The following is a 25,953-nucleotide window of genomic DNA, read 5'->3' as shown; positions in this document are numbered from 1 at the left end:
TGCTCCTTGGCTCTGATCTGGCCTCTTCCCTGGAGCTGTCAACAGGCAGTATGGAAAAGACCAAGCTCCAGCCTACACAGTCCCCCAAGGCTGTCCCATCACGCTCGGCACATTCATATGGCCTCATGCATACCCTGGGGTATGCAACACAGCCCTTCAGCTTCATGCCATAAAGACATCACTCCTGTGGGTTGCAACACTGCCCTTAGATTATTTCAGAGCCTTTGAACTCAAAAACACATAAAAAAAAATAATGATCATGTCTTAGGACCATAGGGACACCACTTGCAGCACAGAAGAGAGCCAGGGCCAAGTGCCATACGATGTGTGTGGGGTCAGTTGGCCGCACAGGGCTGGTCCGGACATGAAGCCCACACTGGGCCATGCCACTTAGTGTTGGGGCCAGAAACCGGGTTTTGGCCCTTTTATATTTAGCAGTATGGACACGGCATCTGTTTGAGATGCTGCTCATAAAGGCCAAAACTTAACACCAAAGTGGGATTTTTTTTGTGACTCATTTGATTTGCTAATCTGAAACAGATTTACCATGTCTTGTTTAATAGGGAGCAGCCTTTAGAGCTACTAAATGAATGAACTGCTGATTTAGAACTGGTTGGTTGATTCTGAGCAACTGTTTAGAAATGGCTGGCAAAAAGAGCACATCTAGTTTTGCTGCAAGAGCTGCAGTCAGCTTACCTATTGCTCTCTTCTCCTGTCCCCTACTCCCTCCATTACTTTGTCCTAAGGCGGCACTCCCGGTCTTTGTCAAATGATGCCTAAAGTGACCCCTGAAGCGGACTGCAATCAAAACCTGCTGTTAGTGTCCAGTCTCCTCTGTGGCAGCCTCTTTAAAACTTCTGTAAGAAGTGAGCCAACATCCATCTTCTCTGCCTCAACACAAGACAGGGGAGAAATCTGAGGTATATGTTTGATAGGTGTTTGTATTTTATGCACAGGAGCACAAGACCATGAACGTGGTCCCAGGTGGTCCCAGGCCTGTTGGAGTGGTCAGCCCTGAGTACACAGTGCCAATGCACAAAATTACTTTGTGCTTCTTTAACTTTGGGTTCAAAGCTGTAAGAGCAGGATTTATAACAAAAAAAATCTTTAGAAAACTGTAGTCGTCTAACTGATTGCAACTGATACATGTCATTTAGGGTCTTGCAGAACCAGACTTTCTTTTAGTTAATTGCTTGGCTGTGTTATTGCTATGTAAATGTGTGCTCAGGGCAAAAGGACATATACTTTTAAGTGCATTTTCAAGCAGAGCACATACAACATTACTACATTAGGAAGATTAGACAACGATCAGGCCTTTTACCAGCTCTTCTTTATCAGACATAAGTGAAGACAGAGTTCTGACTTGTAGTTGCTTAGCTGTTCTTCAAACCGATAGGCACCCACCAGCATGTTTTTGCTTGTATTCAAGCTTTCTCAGCCTTGGGGGGTTCAAAAGTTCAGCTGAGATGTGACTTGGATGTTCCTTCAGAAAGGCTGTGAAAAAGGGAATGGGAAAGATTCTGGTACACACGCATGCACCTGTGGCTATGTAGTTGAGTGTGTGGCAACGCCTCAGCCAGAGCGAGTGGGAGAAGGAGGTGATGAGGAGGGACATTCTTCCCAGATTTCTAGCTGGTAGAGGAACTTCTTTAAAAATAACTAAAGATAATAATATAGATAAGAATATATATAAAGATATAATAAAAAATAACTAAAGATAGGGACTAAAGGGAGAGAGTGAGACACCTGAACTTCAGTTTTGGAGCAATTCTGTTCAGACAAATAGTGACCACAGAGAATCAAAAAGATGCCAAATTGCCTTTGGTGCCTTCTTCCCTGGTCGGCACAGGAGTTGCAGGCATATCAGCTGATGTGACCCGCAACAAAGTGGAAACAGGAGATTTTCTGGTGGCTTCAAAGTCCTGTGATCTCTTGCTTCGAATGGCATAATTTATCAGAGCACACACTCATAGCCAGCACCTCCTTGGTCATACCTTTTTGCTAAAGAACAGGTTGCTGCAAAGTCTGTTTGACATAAATGACTTAAAGTCTCCTTCAAGTTGCTTGTGCAGGCCCCAAATGAGTTCTGTTTGAACTCCCTCATGCTGTGCCTCTAGGGTGGATGTAAGAAGGGTTTTCCTCATAATGCTCAAGTATATAGAATCCTTGTTTTCTAGTATGTGAAAGCAGCTTTTATGAAAGTTTGTATAAACTACAAGCTTTTATAAAAGTGCTTCTTTAAACTTGCATTGAATTTGCAGCAGACAAAAGCGGTTGCAATTGCTGGTCAGATTCTCCCCACTTAGTGAATGGGGATGGAGAGCCCTGACACCCCAAGGTGTTGGCCAGGCAGACTGAGGGAGGATTATAAATGCAAGAAGTTGTAGATGAGCACCTGTGAGCATCAGTTGGGTTCTGCTAAGTTCTTTACTCATCCAGTGCTTCAGAAACTGAATCAATGACCTGTGTGAGGCCTGTCTTCTTGTGGGTCATTTTGGAAAGAAAAGAAATGTCAAAGGATAGTTGTTAATGCTGAAGGCAGTACTTGCTAACTGGCTGTCTTTAGCCAGAGTAAACCCTTTCCAATAAACGTAAAGTTTCCTGTCAGGAATGGGATGGAGAAGACCACCTACCTCTGAGACAGTTGAGGAAAATCCCCCCTAGTTTACAGTCTTTCAGGGCTCCATTTCTCTTGCCTCTGACTGCTGTGTAGGCTTATGGCACTGCTTCCCGTTCACAGTTAAAACAGGTCTCTCTACTTCCTTGCCTGCTCATAGCTGACTATGAAAAAAATCAACATGAATAAAAAAAAGAGTAATATCTCATGCCAGCTCAGTAGAGCTACATCTGTAAGGGAACTTATTGTATTTATCTGTATTTTTAGTATAGATCCCTAAGGAAACAAGCTCTATATGATTGTACATACAGGTGTGTACGTGTGTGTTTAACAGGTGGACAGGTCTGAAGAGTGCAACGTTCCTCCAGAAGGACTAAATAAACTTATGCAGGGGGCTATCAGATACCTATAAAGCTAATTCTTTGATCTCCCAGCAGCCCCAAATAGCTTTCTGTTTCAATCATTGGGCAAACAAGACACACACATCGTGCTGGGGCCATTAGCAATTACGGGGATCTTCATGAGCCATGGTGTACTGTACTGCTTCCTCTGCCCAGCGGCAGGCAGGTGACAAAGGAGCGAAACACAAAGAACCCCTCTGAGTGGATAAATTGCAACTACATCAGGACAGATAATTAGCGGTAGTCATTGCACTTTGGTTGTTATGAATGTGCAAGCTGAATTCACCTGAACCTCCTTAATTCGAAATGCAGACGCCACTGAGATCTTCAAAACCCCTGTTGGGCTGCCACCAAATCAGGAAGCGCTTTGCCACCTGATGTGTGTGAAACCACTGTCACCCTTGGAAGAGGAATTGCTCTAGATCTTAACTGTAACCCCAGTTGGGAATTCTTCCCTTCTGTCTTACTCCATGCAAGTTTCAGAGAGTCCCTGATGGCTTAATCTTTGCACAAAAGACAGCTTTGAAAATGATGGCTCTCTTTGTGAGTTCTTGGTGCGCGAGACAGGTTTTAATCTAGATATTATAATGTGAGTCTTTTCTGTTTGGAGGAGCAGTGGAAGTATATGGCCAGTCCCAATTCCCCTTCCAGCTGTAGCAGGGATGTGAAACTACTATCTCTCCGCCTTCACAATGACATCTGTGAGCTGTAGAACCAAATTCTTCCTTTTTCCTGCCTGGATTGATGAACTGCCATTGTTTTTACAAAGTGCATTAGCTCCAACAGGAGAAATGCAAGCAAAATGTGCAATGGGTATATAATGACCCTGTAAACTGTGGTTAAGACTTTTTCCTGGTAAGCAGAAGACCTGTGCTCAAACGCAGCTGACTAAGCACAGTATCTAAACGCAAGTCCCTCAGATGCCTGCACTGTCTGTGGGTTACAGACTGTGAAGTGGTACCAGAGAAAGCACTTGCTGACCATAGGTATTCGTCTCTCAGAGAGAACTCTCAGTCAAAAACCTTATGTGGAAATAAACGTAAAATCTATTTTAGTCCTTGTCTCTCTTGGCTTTTTCTCTTGGCTAGCTTTAACATTTACCACTCATCACGTTGACTTCTCAGAAACCCAGTTCTCCGGCACTTAGTTGTCTGCGTGCATTAGAGTGAAAGCCTGAGCGGCGAATGCGGGGCCAGGCAGCCCTGTCGCTCCACAGCTCAGTCCTGCTGTGGATTTAGCTCAAAGATTCCACCCCAGAACTTCCTACAGAAATGTTCCCCTTGGTAAAACACTCCACCAAAATCCTCCTGAAGGGACATACCTATTCAAAACAAAACAAAGCAAAACAAAAGCAAACCCTCATCCCCTCCATCCATCAAATGAACTTACAGATGAACCCTGGTCTTCCAAAATACATTAAACAAGTCTACTTCCTTTGCAAATGGCAGGAAGTTTGTATTGCAAGACCAACGAAATGACTCACCCCACATCTATGCTTTTGCTGAAGCAGATAAACTTGCCAAAAGCAGTTTCCAAACTGGAAATTAGTACTTATGTGGGGATATGAATAATATCAGGCAAATCTCTGACAAGGGCATGTGAATCTGCAGCCTGTGGTGTTATTTATTTATATTTTTATTGAGGTCATTGCCCTTGGTTCAAAGCTGCATTGGATAATTTTTGGAGGGATAACCAATCCATATGGCTACATGTCAGCATCATCAAGGGATCCAAAGGCAACAACAAAAGGCTGTAGTAGAATAAAATTCCCAGTGGATGGGGTGTGATAGTAGATGGGTCACAGAGGGAATTCTTTTGACATGAGTCAGCAAACATCAAGTATATTTTTCATAAAACATGTAACTTAATCCAAAATTATCCCTGCTGTATTGTTAGTAAGAAAAAGGGAACACCCAGTTAACTTCTGCAATGACTAATAATATTACCACTGCTTAAATGTAAACAGTGTGCAGAAATCTTTCTAAAGAAATGCAAGTTTTTTGCAAAAAATAATGCTGCACTCCTACTTTATTCAATTCTTTTTCCTTCTTTGCTGCTGCAGCACAACTGATATTTCCTCTCTTAATGCTGGCATGGCAAGAAATATAATGTCAAAGGAGAGAACAGTCTTGTAATTAAAATCTGTTTCCATAGCACTGAAATAGATGGAATCGCTACTCTTCAGTGGCCTTTGGATCAAGTCTCTGCTCTGGTGATTCTTCATTTGCACGACCCTCTCTCCACCGGAGCCTTATAAGCATTGATTAGTTAATGGTTTTGAAGTCCTATTCAAATGCTGAAATATTGTTACTTCCAGGTATTGGAACAAATAGGCAGGTTTCTGCTCAGCACGTATGATCAATCTTTCTCTAGCATGAAAGTATGCCATTTCCCTTATCAGTGCCAATGTGTCTTTGTGTGTGTGCATACCCACAATAACCCAGTTTAGTAAAACAAAATGAAAGAATAAATCACGTACTTGTTTACTTCACTCTTAAAAATCTCTGAGACCTATGTTGTGATCTCAAATGAAAGCCACAGAGAGCACTGGAGAGGGTTTGTGCTTTCAGGTTCATTTGAACAGCCCATTCGCTGGTAGAGGAATGGACGTCTGTGGCTGGGCAGCCACCCCCTGTAGAGATGCTCTTCTGAAAAGGACAAGTGCATGCCAGCTGCATAGAGCTGGTTTATTAAATAAAATAATATTTACAGTGGAAGCACTCCTTAGATTTCCAGTGGGCCCACATGGGTGGCAGCTTATCTTGTCTCCCTAGCAAGTGGTTCCTAAAGTACACACGCCTGTACACGTACAGATACTGGTACGTGAGCCACTCAGCTGCTATGGGAGTGTGGCGTGAGCCGTCGTGCAGCCCAGCACAGGGTGAAAACTCACAGAGGCTGTGGCTGTTGCAGCGTCAGCGGTGCCACTCTGGCAAATTAAGACTTGAAACTCCTGTTTTCCCTACCTGTCTTCCATGTAGACTCTTTCAGGCAGAGGGGAATGACGTTCCCCAAGCTTTCAGCTGTGCTCCTTTCTGGCACATGGCAGGATTTGGCTCTCTAGTGCAAACGTTAGCAATTACATCTTCACATAGTAAAATACTTGGATTTTTGGAATGACTTCATTTTCTTTTGCAATCCACCAATCACCCTCAAAAGACGCTGTAAATCACTATGTCATAGCTAGCAAAATAGCTAGGAAGTGTGATTGAGTGCATGAAGGCTCCGTTTGGATTCATACATTTCCAGGCTTTCCTACTCATGTGGGCTAGCAGCTACTGACTCCTGGGGGCTTCTACCTGCCTGTCTGCAACATTTTTGAGGGTCCAACACTGCATGTGATCTAAATGAGAAAACAAAATGCAAAGGTCAAAGCAAAAGAAAACACTTTATTCCAGTTCTCCAGTTCATTCCACACTCAGTATTTGTTTTTACTGCAAAAGTCTGAATTTAGTGCACGGGGAACAGCTCATTCCATTTGAATCTCTGGAGCTTTCAGCCCCTTCCCCAAAAAGCAGCCAAGCACAGCAGACTGAAAAACCGCTTGAGGATGGGCCAAACCACACAGTTCAGACACTGACCCAGATCTGTTTTCTGAAGGACTGAATGTTTCTGAGCTAGGATTTTGTTTCATGACCAGATGAAGGAAGGATTAATCTGCTGGAAAATTAGTCAAGCCCATCCTCTGGTTCTAGTGCTTGCACTCATTCCATAACTCCGGTACACTGAGCTAGACAGATCTTCCACAACAAACATAGCAAGCCAGTGATCTGATGACACAGTTTTGAAGATACGACTTCAAAATAGGATCAGTTGGAAATGAAATTAGTTGTGACGGTTTCATTGGTTACCTGGCCACACAGTTTAAAATGAGTATGAAAAAGGTCAGACAATAATGATTCAAAAAACAAAGCACACACAGAGCAGCATTGTCTTAGAATGACAAATGCTTCTCTTGTGTTGTTTTAGCAATACTTTTCATCCTTCCAGACATTAACTAATCAGAAGCAAGAAAACATGATAAGAAATTTCCTTTATTCTACACTTCGTAATAGTTATTGCTACACAACATGGTCTCCCGTTATTTCATGGTGAAAAGGGAACCAGGCTTCCAGGGTTCTTTTTCCAAAGGCAGCACTTTCTGACTCAGGTGCAGAAGCTGGGTTAGGACGAGAGAAGCTAGTATGCATCTGAACAGCAGCAAGCTTTTATAGACTAGACTTAATAAACTTATTGTATAGCTGAGAAAACAGAGGAACAGTTTCAGAGTTTCAGGAATTTCTGATTTCCTCTTCAGGCCACTGCATAAGGGAGAATGAAAACATGCTGTGGATTTCATCATTTGGGTCACAGTAAGCTGCCGTAAAAGTGAGGTTGTTGAGTGAAATCACACACATGGGCGTGTTTTATGGAAAAGCCACAGAAAAAGCAGCTCAGGCTGTCACAGTTTAACCGTCCCCTTAGCGGGTGGCTACACGCAGAACTGTGTATATAGAGATATTCTTTACTCAGCAGGCTGGGGCCTCTTTTTGGAATAAACGATTAGCTGCGCTTCTTGCCAAAGAACTGTTTGCTGGGAAACTCACACAGCATGGTGCAGCACCCGCTGCACCCTCTGAACTTCATCAGAAATGTGCGAAGGCATTTTCTTTCTACTGCAATCAGAATTCTTTCCTAGTGGTCACGTTAATATATGAGTGTACAATTTCGCAATTCAGGATCTGGTAAATAGCCTTATTTTTCTGCAGCAGTGCATACATCTGCACAATTTTGACCACCTGTGCCAGGACCCTGCTGTCGCGATCCTTTGCTCAGCTTTTCCCAAGAGTGCTGCTCTTTCGGTCCTAGGGCAAACCCCTTTGCACACGCTGGCCTCTCCCCACCGAACTGGGGCGAAACCCCTTGTTATCGGCCCGGTAACGCTTCGGGAAGCAGGGTGGCCGGTCTCGGCCGCTCAATGCTCCCAGGGCTCGCCCAGGAAGGGGATGCCAGGGGTGAGTGTCCCCCCAGCCGGGCTGCGCGACCTGGATGAAAGGGGGACCTGGGCTGGCGGCTGTTCCTCGCTGATATTCAGAGACCCCGTGCAGACCGGGCATCCACGCTGCAGCCGCCGTAAAAGCCTGCGGGCGACTGGGGGAGCCGTGGGGCGCGGGGACAGCGAGGCGGAGCCCCGAAACGGGAGGCGGCCCGCCCCGTGCTCCCGGCGGGGAGGCGGCGGCGGCGGCGGCAGCGGGCAGCGCCGCCCGGCGGGCGGGGCGCGGGCTATAAATCCGCCCCGCGGCAGCAGACGGGCGGTGGTTGGGACGCGGCGGTGGTAGCAGAGCAGTATCGCGGCAGGTAAGGGAGGCTCCCTCCGTCCCACCTACCTACCTACCTACCCACCCACCCACCCACCCACCCCCCTCCGTGGACCTGGCAGCCCCCTCGGGGGCGCGTGCTTGCATCACCCCTTTTCTGGTCCTTATGGTGACACCCCCCCACCCACCCCCCTTTCCCCGCCTCTGTCCGAGCTGGGCTTTGCCGGCCGAGGGGGCAGCGAGCGGGGTGCCCGGGTACCCCGGCCCTCCCGGCTGCGGGGGGCGGCTGCGGCGGGCTGGGCTGGCTGAAGGCGGCTGTGGAGCCGGGGCACGTCCTTGTCCTACGGAAGTTGGCTGCCGCTGCTGGCTTGTTGCTTCTGTCTCTGCTGCCGCCGCTCTGCGTTGGCTTTGGAGCAGAGGACAGGCTTGACTGGTTGTCCAGCCTTTCCCAGTGAGCTGTCTCAGTGGGGTTGTTGCCCGCCTGTGTGATGGTAGGTGCGGTTTGCTCTCCCTGCCTTCGGGTTCAGAGCGCTGCACAGCAGCGTTTGTAGCGCAGGCACAGCCGCGTACTGGGTCCGATGAAGTAAGTGATTTCACTTGTGCTTAGGAGGATGTTCTGGTTAACGCTTTGTGTTGTGTTACGGTTTTCCTTTGGAAACACTTGCTCACTGTTTATCAAGCCCACAGTGCCTGACTTTGCCCCCCATGCCCAGGATAGCATGCTCTTAGGCTTCAGGTAGAAGTGTTTACCAACTGTTATTTGGATGTTTTTCTCCTCAGTTTTCTGTTTAAATAGGAACTGTATTTTGAACCTAGAAAATGCATTTGTAGTGGTACGGAAGAGGTCAAAGGCAACCTGAAGCTTTCTGTCCAGATTCTCTGCAAGGTGTTGCGCTGTTTGGACTTCCTCTGGCTTTTTGTCAACTTTTTTTTGCATGTCCAAGTGTGTCAAAGCTAAACAGCTGCTGGAGAACTCACTGTTGAGAGCAAGCAATGGGAACAGCCTGTAAACAGGAGCTTATCGAATGCTTCAGATAAACAGAGAATCATAGAATCATTTGGGTCTGAAAAGACCTTTAAGATCATGGAGGCCAATGGCTAACCCAGCACTGCCAAGGCCACCACTAAACCATGTCCACCAGTGCCACATCTACACATCTTCTAAATAATTCCCGGGATGGTGACTCAACTTGGAGAAGCCTGCCTTGCTGTTTTTAGTCTTAGCTGTTGCAGTCATAACTTAGATCAAAACTTCAGCCAGTGGCATTAAGCTGGTGCACTTGGAACTTGGCTCTGGGAACATTTTTTTTCTTTCTAATTTTGTGCTTTTTTTTTAACCAGTCTAACGTAGTTTGACGTAAAGTGACTGTGTTTTTATCACAAGTGCTTGAGTAAACAGCAGGCAGCTAATGCTGTACGATGTCCTATGCACAGCAAGAATTTAATGACTGTGGGTAAAATGGTAAAACTCAGGAGTAGGAGCAGCAAAAGTAGTGTTCCTTAAAAGGTTTGTACAGTTCCCAGAGTACTAATGAGCTCTGTGTCCTTGAAGAAGAAGAATACATTAATATATTCAGGAGGAACTGGTGTGTATTTTGACATGGAAAACACAGATGCAGTGAAAACAGGTTTTAATGCAGTGATAAGAGACTACTTGGGGTGTGTACGGTTTCTGTACTTGTATTTTTCAATCTGAACTGAACAGATGCCATGGCATAACGGTTTGGGGAGCTGAAGACTGCAACTTCTAAATCTGAGTTTCTTGCACTTCAGTTTAGCAGATACCTGAATGAGCTGGATTTGAAAACTCTGGACTGAAATTTCTACCATCAGTGAATGGAGTGAGAGATGGACTCATCCCCTTGAGTCTGCACTCTGCAAAGTGGCTGGCCTTGAAACCAGGCTGGGGAAGAGGGGTTTAGAAGGTCTTACAAGCTGGGGTTTTCATTTTTATCCCTTAAGAAGAAAGGGTTTATGTACTGATCCCCACATTCACTGGCCACTTGACCCAAGGTGTCAGTGGGGTAGAGATATCGGTGTCAGGTGGCCACACAATTTTGCAGTAGCCAAAAAAGTGTCACCCACTGCTGAGGGTCGGCTGCCACATGTGCCTGCCAGTGTTTAAGAACTAGCATCTGCACCACCAAAAACCCAGACTCTTTAAGTTTTTCTGTTTCTGCTCTGCACAACAGCTTTTTTTGTTCTTGCCAAAATAAAAAAGGAATGATAAAATTGCAACAGATCATCTGCATGAATTCTTGATAGTATGATTCCCCAGTTCTCTCTACTCCAGTGGGAGATGCTTTGCTCTGAATGTGCCCTTCTGTACTGTGACTGTTACATGGGGAGATTCTTACAGTGCATCTTGGGATGCCCTGTTTGGCATGGGAGCCTGGTCCTTAAAAATAGTTGTAAGGCAGTTGAGCAATTTGCTGTTGTAGTTCAGGTGGGATTAGTAGTGAACTGTTGTGAGAAAAATTATTTAATTCAGATTTTTAAACCTAAGTGATTAATTTGTTTGACTGAAGTGCAACATACATCCTCTCATGACCAGCTTAAGGGATTTTGGCAAACTTCTAATGTCTCATAGAAAATACTGGTTTTTCAGTTAACCTCATTAGAGCCTGAGAATCTGTCGCACAAAACGTGGAGCATATATGTAATGAGACGTTTTATTGTCTCAAAATAGACAAAGAGTGAAAGAAAAGATATGGAAGGGGTGAAACTGGCTTGAAGCTCTTCACAATGAAGACAAGTAGAAACTGTGAAACTCTCAGAAATAATAGAATCTAACTGTGGTGGATCAGCAATGTTTACATCATGTGTACAGCTGGCAGCTTAGGGCAGCAAAAGCCTGTTCGGTGTCAGGGGGGAGTACAAGCCTGGGAAACCAGCGGCCTGAATCAGTTCAGTCCCAGCAGCATGCAGTGGGGGTTCTCTAGTTGCTCTGGTCTGACCGCTTGAAAGGAAAACCTTCCAAAAACCAGGAGGCGCAACTGTGTGGCTATTCATGGGGATGAAATGCTGGTTCTTGAGACTCTCAAGTATGACTTCCAGCTGACTGCTCACATCGAACGTTCCTGTTGTGTGGCAGCACCTAGAAATCTCGGGCAGAAGTACAGGAGAGCCCACTTTGTCCTGTCACTGTTTCACTAAATAAATGGTGTTGTATGTAGATAGCCCTTTAGCTTCAGCTTTTAGGTTTAAATTGGTAAGCTGACCTCTTGTGTGGTGGTGCTGCCCCTGCAGCCTTCTGGGTGAAGACCTGTCCTGGACCGTTGCGTGGGGAGTGCATCTCCAGCTGCCGGTAGGTCAAGTGAGCAGTAGTTACCCCTCTGCCATCTGTCAAAAGCTGTGTCTCAAAAGTTGCAAGTAAATTAGTTGCTGGTACTGGGAAGTCATGGGTAATATTCTGAAACTGTGTAAAAGGCTGAGTGAGGCAACCCCATTTTCAGGTTTGGTGGTGTGTGTTGCTACGGATGGCTAAAATCTGGGTTAGGCCTCTTGGAAATCAATGGCTATGAATATAATGGCTATTGAACTTGATGTTTCTCTCCAATGGTGGTGGCTTTTTTTTCCTATCCATCATATTCAGAGCCCTGGGTGACTTCAGCAGGGCCAGTCAGCAGGTTGTTAATTCCCTTTGGCTCTGGAGTTGAAGCAGCAGTAAAGAACCATTCAGAGCATCTCCTGAATATGTGATCATGTGTTGTTAAAATGTTATTATGACATAATTAACCTCAGTACTGAGCATCCATGAGAATCAGTACCATTAGTCAACATTGAATTCAGCACAGCAAGTGTGGAGTAAAGAAGAAAAAGTAAAGCCTGCAATTACCCAAGTTTCATACTCGATTGTGCAAGCTGCTGTGTTGGATGATGAGGGAGATGAGTTTAGTTTTACTTTTAGCTAAGGGCTGCTGCAGGATCACGCCTGGTTTGTTTCCCAGCTGACATGACAGTGTTGACTTTGGATAATGCCCAGTGGTTTGTTGTCGAATGGGGTGTTCCTCATGCAGAGGTGCTCTGCAGTGTGCTTGCTGATGCACAGCTGGACTACCGATGCTGATGAAATTTTCCACAGCTGTATCTGTTTGTACAAAGCAGGATGTATGTCAGTTCTACTGCTCTTATTTTGTGTGGCTGATCACGTTTCCTATGTTTCTTTGGGGTTTTGTGCTACTTCCTTTCAGTTAATTGTCAGAATTTTAATATATCTTTTTCATCTGTCGGGTTTTTTTTTTCTCTTGGTAGCTGGAAGTTGGTCAGTGCAGATCTTCCTCTTCAAGTGCTGTTTTTAAAACTGGATATTCACTACTTTTCCAAGCCTTTAACTGGCTGCTTCCTGTCTGAACTAAGCATAGCTTCAAAACTATGGCTCTTTTAGCTTATTTTCTACCATGGATGTGTAAGGCCATTCTGCTAGTACTGTAAGGATGATATAAAAATTAATGGAAAGAGCAAACCTTAGAACCCAGTGCAGCATGAAAACCTGACTGTAAAACAAATCTTTCCATATGCTTTCAACCATCCCTTGGGTTTTCTGTGTGTTATTTTTATTTTTTCCTGTCCTTGCCATTTCACTACTCTTGCAACTTAAGAAATTCAGATTTTTGGGGAAGAAAAGATGAGTGATAAAGATCTTCAGCTGTAACGCCCCTTCTGAGGGCTCTGTAGGTGGAAGCACTGGTGTTCAAAGCAAAAGAGTGGTAATATATTTTTTATATGTGTGTGAGTTTATTGGTAGGCATAAGGTAAAATAGAAAAGTAACTGGCACAGCAGAATGCAGCTTTGAAAGGAACCTTTATCTGTGAACACAGTAAGCAGCGTCCAGATGGGAAGTGCGCTGTCAGAGGAAGGAAGGATTGCTCTCGCTGTGCGTTTTCGGGTTGCTTCCTTCAGGAAGCTGCTGTGCACCTTGTAAAGCTGATGATGTCGTTTTCCTACTGCTGTAGTTCTAGAGTGCTCTAAACATGGTCTGTGTGTATTATATATGTCATATCCATGCTAAGTTATAAAATACATTTGTGTCATTGGACAAAACTGCAACATACTGGGTTATGTGACTGTGAAGTAGAAGTATGAAGTCTATGAAGCAGAAGCACTGCAGAGTTTTATGATGACCCTTTATATTATGGTGAATTCAAAATACTATTCTTTTCCCTAGATGATTCAACTTAAGAGCATGGGACACTCCCCCCCACCCCCCCCCCCACCCCTTGTGAAACATACAGGATTTAATAAAGTTGTGTATAAAGTTGCAATCTTACATGAAAGCTTGGCCATGCATAGCTCCAACCTAAGTGATACAACTGTAAGTTCTCTGCCTGATGTAGTAGGTGCTAACCTGGAGCATGGATGGGTAAGGTTTTGAAAACTGTCAGCAGAGCATGAAGAATTGCTTTTTGCCGACTTTGAAGGACTTTGAAAGTCTTTATTTTGAGAAGCAAGGAGGATTCTGGCAGTGGATGGTGCTAACTTAGGTGCTCCCTCCCCCAGTCCCATCTGCAGCAATACAGGCAGGAATGTGCTCAGCTCTCAGGAAGACAATTTTGTATCTGCAGGTGCCGAGGCTTGCGAGCAATGGAAGACTGTTACCCAAATCTAGTAGTCCAGCATGTACGAATGCTTGTTAAATTTGGGTAATTTTATAATGGGACTTTCTTGGGAAGAAGAAAAATGTGTCCCTAACACAGTGGCCATTTGCACAAAGTTTGAGCCCACCATTAAGGTCTAGAATGTAAAGGTCATCCTAGAAAAGGGGATTGGAAACTCACAGGAACAAAATAATATCCATAAAATATACTTTGATCCTCAACCAAACAAAAATCCTCAGACACTTACTATGGAAAACTTCAGCCCAGACATTTTGTCAGGGATTATAAACAGAACTTGTAATAGCAGTGAGCAAGTGGTTTTAATAGGTGGTAGAGCAAGTCATATATTTACTTGGAAGCTGTAACCCATAGAGTATGATCTAATGAATAAATGCAAATTAAGATAAATCCTCAACCTTAACTGTGATGTTTTGTAACTTCAGTATGCTTTGCAACATCAACATGAAAATGCAAAACATCTGAAAAGAAACTGCTGTATACTTGCAAGCGTGCAACCTAGAGAGCCAAATAATATTCCTCATCTGAGTATACTATGAGCCTGTCCCTTCTGGAATAATCTCAGTATGGTTTTGCCTCTAACTTGCACAGAACCACCCACTTTTTGAAGCAGTTGCAGCTGGGCAGAAGCTATGAACTCTTAAAGCATGGGAGATTGAGTATAGGAGGGGGTGGGGAGCATGGCCTGACACTGGTGAGCTGCAGGAACAATAGCTTGTTTCTTGTCTGTTCAGACTGCAATCTTTGTGGCAGAAGCAGTCACTTCCATGTTATGAAATGCCTAATGCATCTTTGCAGTATTTGTTATTTAACCAGCGCACGCCCAGCCTAGCACCCAGGTGCGAGGCAGGTGTCGGGTTCTGTACCAGTGCATCACCCCGACGTCTTTGCTTAAGATTTGTTTGCAGTCAGTTGGCGGAGGAGTGGGGTGAATGCTGAGAAGGGTGTTGGGAGGATGCTAGGAGGGTGCTGGGGCAGTGGAAGGAGACAGGCTGGCTTGGAGGGGTAAGAAAACAAAGCCTGGGAAGGCGGCTGATGGCTCTTGCTCTTCCCACCCTGCAGTGCTGCCACCCACAGCCTGGAGTCCTTTAGAGCTAAAGGACAATATTGGCACCCGTACCAATGGGTATAACGTGTTTCCAAACAAACTTAGGCTGCCACTCAGATGTAGGATTTCTTACAGAAGCCCTGAATTCCCCTCCCTCCACCCTGCACTGTCACGTTCCTCGAGGACTGTTTGCAGCCATGTGGGCGGTGAGTGGTGGCTGTGTGAGGAGTGGGAACAGGGTGACAGCACTTTTTGTATCTGGAGCACCCTGGGAGGCACTAATATTTTTAAATCTCTCCCTAAAGAAACTTTGCAATATTGGAGATACCTCTGTGAAAAGTGGTTATGACCAGCATTAGTTTCAGGTGCCAGATGCTAAAGAAATTTTGGAGAACTTTCATTAGGGTTTGTAATCTGTCTCTGACGGAGTTGTGATATTACAGCGTAAGTGGTATTAGGGATTGCTACAACAGGAAAAAAGCCCTAAGACATTGCAAGCTCTCCATTTCCCAGCCTGCCAGGAATAAAGTAGCTGCTCATTGTACTGGAGGGGGGTGTGTGTGTGTGACACAACAGGGGGTGCCCAGGATGGGGGCAGCAGCCATGTCCTTTGGCTAGCACACCAACCCTTGCCACATCCAGCTCCTACTCCTGTGAAACATGGGAGGACCCTGAGCTTTCCAAGGAACATTCTTCACCGCATCCCACAGCGAGAGGATTGTGCAAGCTGCATTGCAACAGTTTTCTTGCGCAACATCTGTGGAGTAGACAGAAGGGCTGGTTCCAGCTCACTTTGTTTTGATGCTGCTGTCAATGTATGGCTGCCTGAGCGTAGCACACCTGTGAAGAGTGACCAGTTCCTGGTCTGAGGAGCTGGCAGTTTCCAGGCTATGGCCAGCCTCAGGGTGATTGCAGCTGAACAGCTCTGTACCCCTACAGGCACCAGCTCTGCTCACAAGCGAAACACAGCCAGAAGAAAAGGACTGGAGGTGAGCCTGGTGATCTTGCCTTTCTGACTGCACAGGTGTGCCCAGCATCTACTCGTATCAGCTGCTGGCTCTGTCCTTGCAGCCACCTCCGTCAGCTTCACCGGCCATTCCTTGGCACAGGGCTCAAGTTCTCAGCTAAAACGTTTCAGTTTCCTAATCGGATTGATTAGCACGTAGCATAAGTCTAAACTTAAAAATGGCTAAAACTTTAAGCCCTTTTGTATTTTTGGCTCTCCGAATCACTGGTATGCTATATTATGCTCCTAAAAATCCCAGGTTTGTGTGTGTTTTTCCAGATACTAGCTCTTATTCTCAACTGGAGCCTTCACTAAAGCATGCTGGTGGAATAGCTCACAAATGGGGCTGAAAGGAAATAAAAGCAAATTGGTTAAAAAGAAGCAAAAAAATAATTAAACTGAATATTGGCAGTGCTGTGCCCAAAGAGGACTGGGTGATGATGATTTGCAGGACATCTGTGAACCAGAGGCCACCAGGCAGGGTAGTTGTTTCAGTTCCCTGATACGAAATTTAATTCCTTGTTTCCTGACCTTTTCTGATTTGAAACTTGAGTTTATTTAAGGAATATGCTGCCAGGCTTCCTTTGTTTCAGGTTATTAACTTCAGTTGCAGAGATAATCATGTATAATCAGAGGCTAAGGAAACCCAGAGTCCCAGGTAGTTGAGCATCTTCAACTTGTGACGCTTGTTGCTCAGACTGTTTAGTTGGAGGCTACTTAACTCTCACAAGTCACCTGCTTTTTCTAAAGGGGAGGAACTGCTGTAAAACCTCTTTTGTGATTTATTGTGTGCATCTATGTCAGAGAAGATCAGTAACTCTGTACACAAAGGACCTCGTGATACCAGCGCCTGTAACAAAGAGTAGCTTAAATCGGGCATAAGTGTGGGCAGATGCTTATGCATGAGCTGTTTTGGATACTTGCAAAATGCATAATTTTCAAATTAATCACAAACAGGAAGATTACATTTGTCAAGTTTATGATAAAATGTGAAGTGCACCTAATGAGTGTGCATTGTGGACTGTAACCACACACGCACCACTCACTTGTCTCCACTAAACAGAGACAAGTTTTTTCAAGCTGCAGTCCAGCTTACAGTAACAGTTTTTTGTCTCGGGGCCAGCCAGACTAGTTTACTGCATTTACTGTTAAATGACTGGAAGAGGTCTAATTGACCATATGTAAGACTCATACTGTTTGAGTGTCACAGTAACTTTCCTTGCTTCATTGTCCGAGGTCTGGTCCGCTTGGTTATTTTTCTGACCTGAAACTGATGGGGATCTTTGCTAATCAGCTTCTGCAGAGCTCTGGAGACATCTTTGCTTGCTCCATCCTTGCCTCATCCTTGCTTCTTTATAACTGTGCTTTCAGCTGCTGTAGATACACAAACCCTCAAATTGCCACCCCTGTCCTTTCTACCTGCTTTGGTGCCTGAGCTCTGAAGACACTTGTGGCTTTCATGGGATAAAGTGCAGAGTGATGTGGCTGGCTTGGAAACACCTCCCACGTGTGGCCCAGGAGCCCAGTCTTGTATGGTCACTCTCTCTTCAAAGACAGCAACACCAGCGCTTGGGAGCTGTGACTGACCCACAGTGCCCATGGCCTTCTCCCTCTTTGCTGTTAAATGCTCGTGAATACTTAGTACCACGTGTAAAGTGATTGCTGTCCCTCCTGCTTGCTCAGCCTGCAAAGATGGAAATGCCATCGAGCTGCTCTGGTGAGGTTACCCTTCCATGTGTCAGTACTCAAGAATGATCTCTGCTGCCAGTGTTTTAAACAAGCTGTTTTGAGGAAATTGCTGTCTTTATGAAATACTTAGGCAGGAGTATTTTCCTGTTGTTTTCAGTGATAGTATGTAAATAAAAAACACGAGTATGAGGGCAGAGGCAAGTCCTGTGGTGCTGGTAGCAGTTTCCCCAGCCCTTTGTGGACATTCAACCATCGTACCTCATGATGCACCCCGTGGCACAAGCTTGGACAACCATATGCATATCTTCAGAAGAATAAAGTTTAAAATGAGGAGTCTTTGAACTTGTTTTGTTTCTCTGCTTGGAATGAATTTGGTCACATATATGAGGACTACCTAACATTTGGTACTTTACAATTGCAACATTGCTGGTGCCTGAGGATGGATGGCCCAATGTGTGGCTTCTTAGCTTAATTGGGTTCCCTGTTGTGCAAAGCCGGGTTGCCCATCCATCCTGTACCCCCTACTGCTGAAACAAATCTTCAGCAATGACTGTCCCACCAGCAATGGTGCAGAGGGACAGGTGATGTATTCTGAACCTTTAAGAGCGAAATAACCAGGCTCAGTAGAATGATTCCTGACCTGCTAGCCTTGGTTATGACACCTGCTCCAGTGGTTTTGCAGCAGTGGGTTTGGGCTGGAATGGGTGCAGAAAAGCTTCTTTGAATGAAATCAGTGAACACAGTATTGCATGGATGACTTCACTCTACCCCTTGTCCCCCCTTGCTTCCTAGGGGCTGGTTTGATGCCTTTCTTGCTAGTTGGCAAAGGTAGACAATGTTTTAAAGCACTTTGTCAGCTGCAAAACTGCTGTATTTTTTTCTTAGTTAGAAGTACAGTTGGTTTAAAACTTCACCCTCTGAGCAGCAAGTGTAACAGATACCTGGGTGCAAGGTAGTGGGTGTCCACTGGCTGGAGGTGGCTTGTCCCAGAGAGGAGAACTTGGGACCACTTAGCAGGCTGAATTGGCCAAGTGGAGTAAAAATTGTTTTTCCCCAAGCTGGCAACTTTACACTACTGCTTGCCGATACAAATGAACTTTGTGTTTTGAAGACTTCTGTGAGGCAAGCGCTTTGAAATGCGTATAAAGGAATGCTTGTATGGTTATCTATTCAGGAGAGTTACGCAGTTACTGTAGCTTTGAGCTACCCTGTCACATAACGGGGGGAAGCACAAAGCACCTATTTAGAGATTATAAAATTTGTGCTGAACATGGGTGGTACAAAACCACTTCCCCAGCATTTTTCTCTTTGGAAAATAAGATGTTTTTTACAGCGCTGTCCGATAGCAGGGCTTTGTTTGCCAGCTCTCGTGAACAAAGAGCATGTTGTTGTGCTGCCTGATGACAAGGTTGTTTCTTGGGAGGAATGTTTCAGGTATTCCTGATGCAGAGAAGGAAAACGCAGAGCTTGGAAATGCCTGATCTGAAAACATTTTGTGGCTCCAAGATCTGGTATCTTTCCAAAAGCGAGAACTTGGTACACGTTGGGCTTTTGTTCAGCAGACTTTACACCAGTCGTGTAATCTGCTGGTCAGCACTTCCTAGTGCTGGCTCTTTCGGAAACGTAGAGCAACAACTTTGAACTATTATGAAAACAGGATTGTATTTTAAGGCTATAAAAGGCGCCCATCTTGTTCTTTTTGGCACAGGTTTTTTTTTTGGTCATTTGTAGTCAGTGCTCAGAGTCCCTAAAAATCTGAAACTGTCCCATGTAAACAACTTTCTTCCACAAACACTAGCTGTGACTTTGTTCCCTGAGTTGTTTCTTACTGGAAAACTGTAGGGGACCTGGCTTCTAACTTTTCTCCCCTATAGGCTAAACATGGAAAAATCTCTTGCACTTCTACTCCTTATTGCAGAATTACATGCAACATCAAAGTGTTACTTCTGTCTTGACAGAACTTGCTGAATTGCAAAAAAAAAAAGGCAAGTTGAGTTAGGTACAACTGCATATAAATATTTTTAATCTCCAAATACTGTAGCAGCATTTATTTGCCCTCTCTGCCATGCACAATTGCTCACTGTGTAGACTGTCCGATTACATAGATGGCTGTAACTGCGAAAATATGTAACACTTGAAAATGTCACTTGCAGTTGTTTGCAATTTTGGCAAAGTAGTTTTTTGCTTGTTCTTTATGGTTAAAATCTGTAACAAGCAAAACTTACTGGAAAACGTGGAGGAAAAAACAGTGGATTAGAGTGGCTGCTGGGCAGTTAACTCTGTCTTGACTTATGTGACTATTTAAGTACGTCTGATGCCCTTTAATTTGGATAACAAATTACTGGCAGTGCGGCCAGTTTTGTTGCTGTGCCCATGCCTCAAGTGGTGAGGTTAAATACTCATGAAGCATTTCTCTAAGCTTAAAATCCCCAGTCTAATTCTTTACCAAAAATCCACCCAATTGCATAATTACAAAAAGGGTTCCTAAAAATCTGAAGGTGTTTGCGTGTGCATGAACAGCAACGTTTTTTCAGCAGATTAACTGTGTTAATCTGCGCGTGCTGCTGCATAGCTTCCTCCAGCATCTAACCATCTTGCACTTTCTCACTAGAGCATCTTTAGCATCTCATTAGAGCATCTTTGCCCAGGGAGAAGTGCACTGACTTAACCCATGGGGCAGAGTAAAAATGATGCTGTTGCCACTGTCAGCTCCTGGATACTCCTGTGGGCTTCACAGCCCTTCTTGAGCCCCAGGTCATTTATGTAGACAGGGTTGATTGGCTTAAATCAGATTTAAGTCAGGGGGCAGGAAATCATTGTTTAAAGAATTGGTTTAGATTTTGTTCTGTAGTTTTATGCGTATCTTCAGAAAAACTGTTAATAATTAAAATATTTGCGGTTATACTTAGTCAATAATTCCTAAACGTGTTTCAGCCTTTTGGCTGGCTTTGTGAGCTCACTTGAGACTATTCAAAACTTTTCTTAAAAAGTAACTAATTGATTTGTTTTATAGTTGCGTAGTTAATACATTTCCAATTTTGTCTGAAGATGCCCAGAACGGACATGATAGGTATTTCTCCAGCAGGCCAGAGGAAGTGTAGCAAACGTACTTTGACTTTTGAATTTGTCCTCTTGCTGTTAAAACAGTTTCAGTATCTTTGGGAATTGTTTCTGGTCATTCACTAAAACTTCACAGGGAACAGCCCTCTGTTTCCAGCACCTTATCTTTGGTAAGAGAATGAAAAGAGGCCGTTCTTCTTTTTAACTCCCAGTTTGGGCTGATGCTGTCGCTGAACAGAGATGCCTGTTGGTCCAAATGCAGAAGGCACACTGCACCCGCAGCACAGCCTGCTGCGCCACCGGCCTCGGCGGTCGCCTCTTCTGGGCTTTGGCCATGGCTGTGTTCCTGGTTAAGCTTCCCATGGTATCGTGATGCCGGTCCTTCCCTAGAGTAGGACACGGCAATCTTATTCCTTCCTTTGACAGTTTTGAAAATAGCATTATCGCATGCACCTAATGAGGTGTCCACTTACAGGGGTATCTGTTTGACTCGGTACTGTTTGTTTGTTCAGATCAAGGAAGGTGTGTCTGTCCCAGAGAATGGAGCGCATCGATCTGAGAGTAAAGTGATGCTAGTGAGTGTCCAGGTCCGTTTGCGTAGAGTAAAGATCTGGAGATGGAGAGGGAGCCTGCATTACAATAAATAAATAAAAAAACCCAAAAAACACCCCCACAAAAAATCAGTCAAGTATTCAAGCTAATCTCAGAAGGCGGTTGTGCAGATTCGGCTATGCCTCCTTTCACCTGCGAAATGCCAGTTTCCATGACACTCTCTGTACTGGTCCCTGCCCTGTTTCCTTCAGCATTCCCTGTTTTGAAGCTGTCAAACTTCTGTTTGATCTTGCAGCCTTAATATTTCTTTAATCTTGTATTGTGCAGGACTGTGTATACAAATAAACCAGGGAGGCATTTTACAAGAGATCCATAACCTTCTTGCAGAGGTCTTTTAAACTATAACCTGAGATGCTGGGTGGGGGGACTGGGCGGAGCGTCTTTGTTCCCATATTTAATCTTTGATGCACGCTGAGAACAAATCTTTTCTCATCTTTGCAGATATCAGCTACTGACCATGTCAACAGAGTTCCAGGATGCTCACCTTGCGGAGGTGAAACCTCTGGTGGAGAAGGAGGAGGTAATTATTTTAAAGTTTTCTAGAGCTTATGTGTTTTATTTCAGGGCTGCTGTTGGAACTGCACATGTGTTCTTGGATTAGTTCTAACCTATTGTAATGGAAGAAACAAGTAAGGGAAACTGGAGATGGAATAAGAGTGTTGGGTTTTTTTTTAATAATGCAAACCAGCCTTAATTATTTGCTATTTTTTGATCTTTGGTTTTACTCTTCTCTAGTCCTACTCTGGTGGTGACACTTTTTGTTTTCTAAATCATGACAGTTCTGGGTGTCTTTATGTCTTTAGCCATTTGGAATGATGCCAGTTGTGCTGTATCACATATATCCATCTATGCCTATAGACTTCTCAACGTAAAGATACCAACGTTGCTCTCTTAGCTACCTTTCAGGGAGGCACAGAGAGAGCCTTTGCTTTTCCTTTGGGCACATCTGAGTCCAGAGATACAACTGTGCCCCATCTAGTCCTCTCTGCCTGCACTGAGCTATGAGTTACAGCTAAACTGCTACCAGGTCTGCAGCCGTTGGGTGTGCACAAGCTGCAGCCTTTCCTCTGGGGCTGCAGTGTAGAAACACCCTAGCCTTTTTCTTGCTTCACCTTGTTGTACTTCTTTCCATTTGTTTTTGCATCATTTTCTTCGAAACTGCCCACAGCATCTAGGTTAGTGGCTGTCTGACTGGTGGTAGCAGCGCTCTGCACTTTGATATGTTTGTGGCAAATGTAATGCATGAAGGAACCTCTCTGTTTATTTCTTGAATCAAAACAAGATTTTTTCTTTTGTTCCTAACGATTGTAATTCTTGACAATGACATGTATAAGCATGTTGGGTTTTTTCCCTGGTTTTCTACACTAGAACTATTCATGACTGTCTCTGCTACTTTCTTTTTTATTCCCTACCTCTTTTGTGTAAACACTTCAGAAAATGATTTCCACTTGCGACTGCAGTGAAATGGCTGGAGGAACTTTAAACACAGCTCCTTTGCCAAGGACATTGCATGAAAGCAGAGCTTGTTTGGGTACCAGTGAATGCAGCACTCAGACTTTTCAGAAACTAAGATCCCTTTTTAATGCCAATATTGTTTGGTAGTAGCAAAGCAAGGGGGATTCTCAGCAGAAGTCCTACGGGTACTGAAATGCTTTTGCTTCAAAGTTCAGAAATATCTTAAAACGCTGATTAACTTCCTGAGTTTCTGTAGCATGTAGCTCAAAAGTTGGAATCTTGGCCGTGAACCCTATGTGCATCTATTCACAATGTTACTTTAACTGTTGTCTACATGGAGAAACCAGCAGAGTTTGATTTCCTCTGTGGCCATTCTTAATATAGATGAAGGAAGTCGCTTAGTGTGTTTTGAGAAAGTGGAAAGATTGCCCTGAAGGACACACAGCACACACTAGGGTTAATAGTGGAGCTGGTGATACACTCTGAAGTCGCATCCTGGCTTGTTGTGCTTAGGTTTCTCCTACAGCTGAGTCTTTGTTCCTTAACAGTGATGAGCCTTGCTTCGTATGCTGCCTGTATGGGTGCCACGTAAACTTAATTCCTTTCCACTTTGGACCCCGCTGGAGCAACAGTGTACGACATTAACTATGTTTAAAAGATCATGAGGCCAACAGTATAGTAAAATTAAACCCCAGCATGTTCTCTAAAGCTAAGGTTGTGTACCATGACTTCCACAAGCTCAGTCAGCTCTTTAGCTATTTGCTTGTGTGTGCAAGACACTGCCTAATTGCCTGAAGATCACGGCTCTAGAGTCCTGTCATAATTACTAGTTGGGCTGTGGTGCTCTGAGGTCCACAGTCTTGAGATGATATTGCCCAATAATAAGACATTTTCTGTCATTAGTCTACCTGGGCTTCTGGGACTGAGCGATGCCCTCGCTAGGATCTTAAGCTTTGATTTTTTTTTTTCTCGATACCCTTGTCAAGCTTTGGCTTTTCTGTCGTACTCTGCAGCATAAAAAGTGTTTGCTTTGCTGTTCTTCCCTCTGTTTTCAGCCCTCTGATGGAAATTAGAGTTTGACTTCTTCCTTGTCTATTAATAAAAGGAGGTGACTGTAAGATACTTCCTCCTTTGAAGTAAGGTGCCTTTTAGACTACTGGAAGTGAGGAAGGAGGACTTCTCCTAACTTCTTTTCTGTGGAGATCTTCAACAGGCATGGGAGCTTCTCAGTAACAGTGATGGTCATGAGTTGAAACAGACCTCTCTCTGTCCAGCCAGCCTCCCAAACATAACAAGGCCTGATTTTGGCTGGGATAAAACCTTTCCCACCTTCCACATCGTGTAACCAAATCCCAGTAACGACTGCTTAACCGAGTTGCAAGTGCTCGGTGCATGCTGGAGCAGTGGCTTCCCATCGTCGTCAGGACTGAGGGGGGCTGTTGGCTGTCCTATGGCTACAATAAGCAATCAAGAAGAGGTCGGTGTTTTACTGCTCCAACCTGTCCAGTGATTTAAAAATAGCTGAAGATGCGCTAGCTTTTGTGATTTATTTTGCTGGTCTGTAATCTAGTATTTTACTGCTTTCATGTTCTTTGTGAAGATTAGTGGGTAAAAGGTCTCGGGTGAATTTTGATGTTCAGCTTTCCTTGAAGGAAGGGACGGGACAGAGCTCTTGGCTGCAGAACCAGGGGGTTAGAACACACGTGTCCCAGCACAGGTTTCTGTAGCTGCACAAGTTACTTGCATTAATACTTTGAAATCTCTTCACAGGCTATCACTCGCCTCCTTCCAGACTTTGATGTTCAGGCAAGTAAAGCTATTCCTCTTTTTTTCTTTTTTTATTTTCCCTTTTGGTACAAGGGGAAACTAAATGGACATTTGAGAGAACAGCAAAATGTGATCAGAAATGACTGACTGCTGGCCAGAAGTACTGTTCCTGTGGGGGAGGGACCTGAATGGGGCTCTGATGTAGCAATGTGAAGGGGACTGCAGGAGGTCTTTTCAGACTGAAGCTAAAAAAGTTTTATCCAAAAGGGGTGGCTGGGTTGCAGGCAGTTTTATTCTTGCTAGGAGAATGAGATTTTTCAGCACGGGTAATGAAAGCAAAATATTCCCCTCCCACATTGATGCACACACTTTCCCCCATTAGTTTGCTTTCATTAGCAGTGTGTGTGCGTTTCCTTGGAGGAAACGTCCCTCTCGATGCATCCCATTATGCAGTTGAAAGTTTCCAAAAGATTCCTGAAGCCTGTGGAGCAGTGGAAGGCGCTAAGCAATCAATTTTGTCTGTCACAGGGGTGTCGGTAGTTTCCTTAAGTTTATTTACAGCCAGCACATCAGCGTTCACAAGGAGCACCGCTAGGTCACATGGTGGCTTTCCACTTTCCCTGCGTGTTATGCTTTTGAGAGGTGACTTTGTAATTCTCTTAGCTCCCCTTGTATATTATTTCATTGACACTTGTGCTTCTGACTGAGAATTTTGTCCTTGCTGGTTCTTAAGCTGCGACTAAGGAAGCGTGTGGCTGTGGGAGCCAGGCTGGGTTGGACTGGGAGGGAGACACGGGAGCTGGTACTCGCCTCGGCAGAAGGGGCGAGAGGTGAATTCCCATTGCTGAGGACAAGGAGTATGTGTTGGAAAAAGAGGATTGCTGGGTGTCTTATTTCCACAAGCCGTGTAGGAGGGAGGTAGACTGTGCAGAAATAAGGAAAGCTATTAAATTGTTCTAGTCTCTCGAGTGTTCAGGCAGAGGTCCTTGAAGGAAATTACCTGTTCGTACTTTGTGGCATTTTGCACTTTCTTTGCACCTGCCTATATTTTTACTCAATGTTTTGTGAATTGGTTAAAAAAAAAAAAAACAGCACAAACTCAACAATCCTTACCCTGGAAACCAAGAGAGACAGTTATAGTTTATATTAATCCTGTATCTTCCCCCTCATCCTTTCTAATGATGTAATCCACTGCCTGAAGTCTTGCTAAATGTAAGTTAAAGCTGTCGCCATGCAACTTTTGCAGGGCTGTGTACAACATGGGAGAAGCTTTCTGTTTGGGTCCAGATTGATCACTTGGTCTGAATAAATCTGAATCCCAGATTAAGTCTGCTAACAGGAATACTGCTGTGTTTGGATTAAGAATCCAGAAGTGACCCATATTT

The 25,953-nt window shown here is 44.5% G+C and overlaps 1 protein-coding gene across 2 annotated transcripts in view; it reads left to right on the top strand.

The window, feature by feature from the left end:
• The window catches only part of NDRG1 (N-myc downstream regulated 1), a 74,487-nt gene that overhangs the window by 26,210 nt on the left and 22,324 nt on the right, over positions 1 to 25,953 (top strand). Inside the window, exons 1-3 of one of the 2 annotated variants that reach the window (XM_056331071.1) lie at positions 8,225 to 8,355; positions 21,788 to 21,866; positions 24,572 to 24,607. In XM_056331071.1, the coding sequence (XP_056187046.1) occupies positions 21,804 to 21,866; positions 24,572 to 24,607 (99 nt within the window). In that variant the 5' untranslated portion in view covers positions 8,225 to 8,355; positions 21,788 to 21,803. Of the gene's footprint in view, positions 1 to 8,224; positions 8,356 to 21,787; positions 21,867 to 24,571; positions 24,608 to 25,953 lie in introns of those variants that run through there. The other variant, XM_056331070.1, reaches the window with a different exon arrangement.

This window comes from Falco biarmicus, chromosome 3, assembly GCF_023638135.1.
Source record: "Falco biarmicus isolate bFalBia1 chromosome 3, bFalBia1.pri, whole genome shotgun sequence".
Lineage (NCBI taxonomy): Eukaryota > Metazoa > Chordata > Aves > Falconiformes > Falconidae > Falco > Falco biarmicus.
The sequence above is the reverse complement of the archived record's forward strand: the minus strand, read 5'-3'. Positions and strand labels throughout refer to the sequence as shown.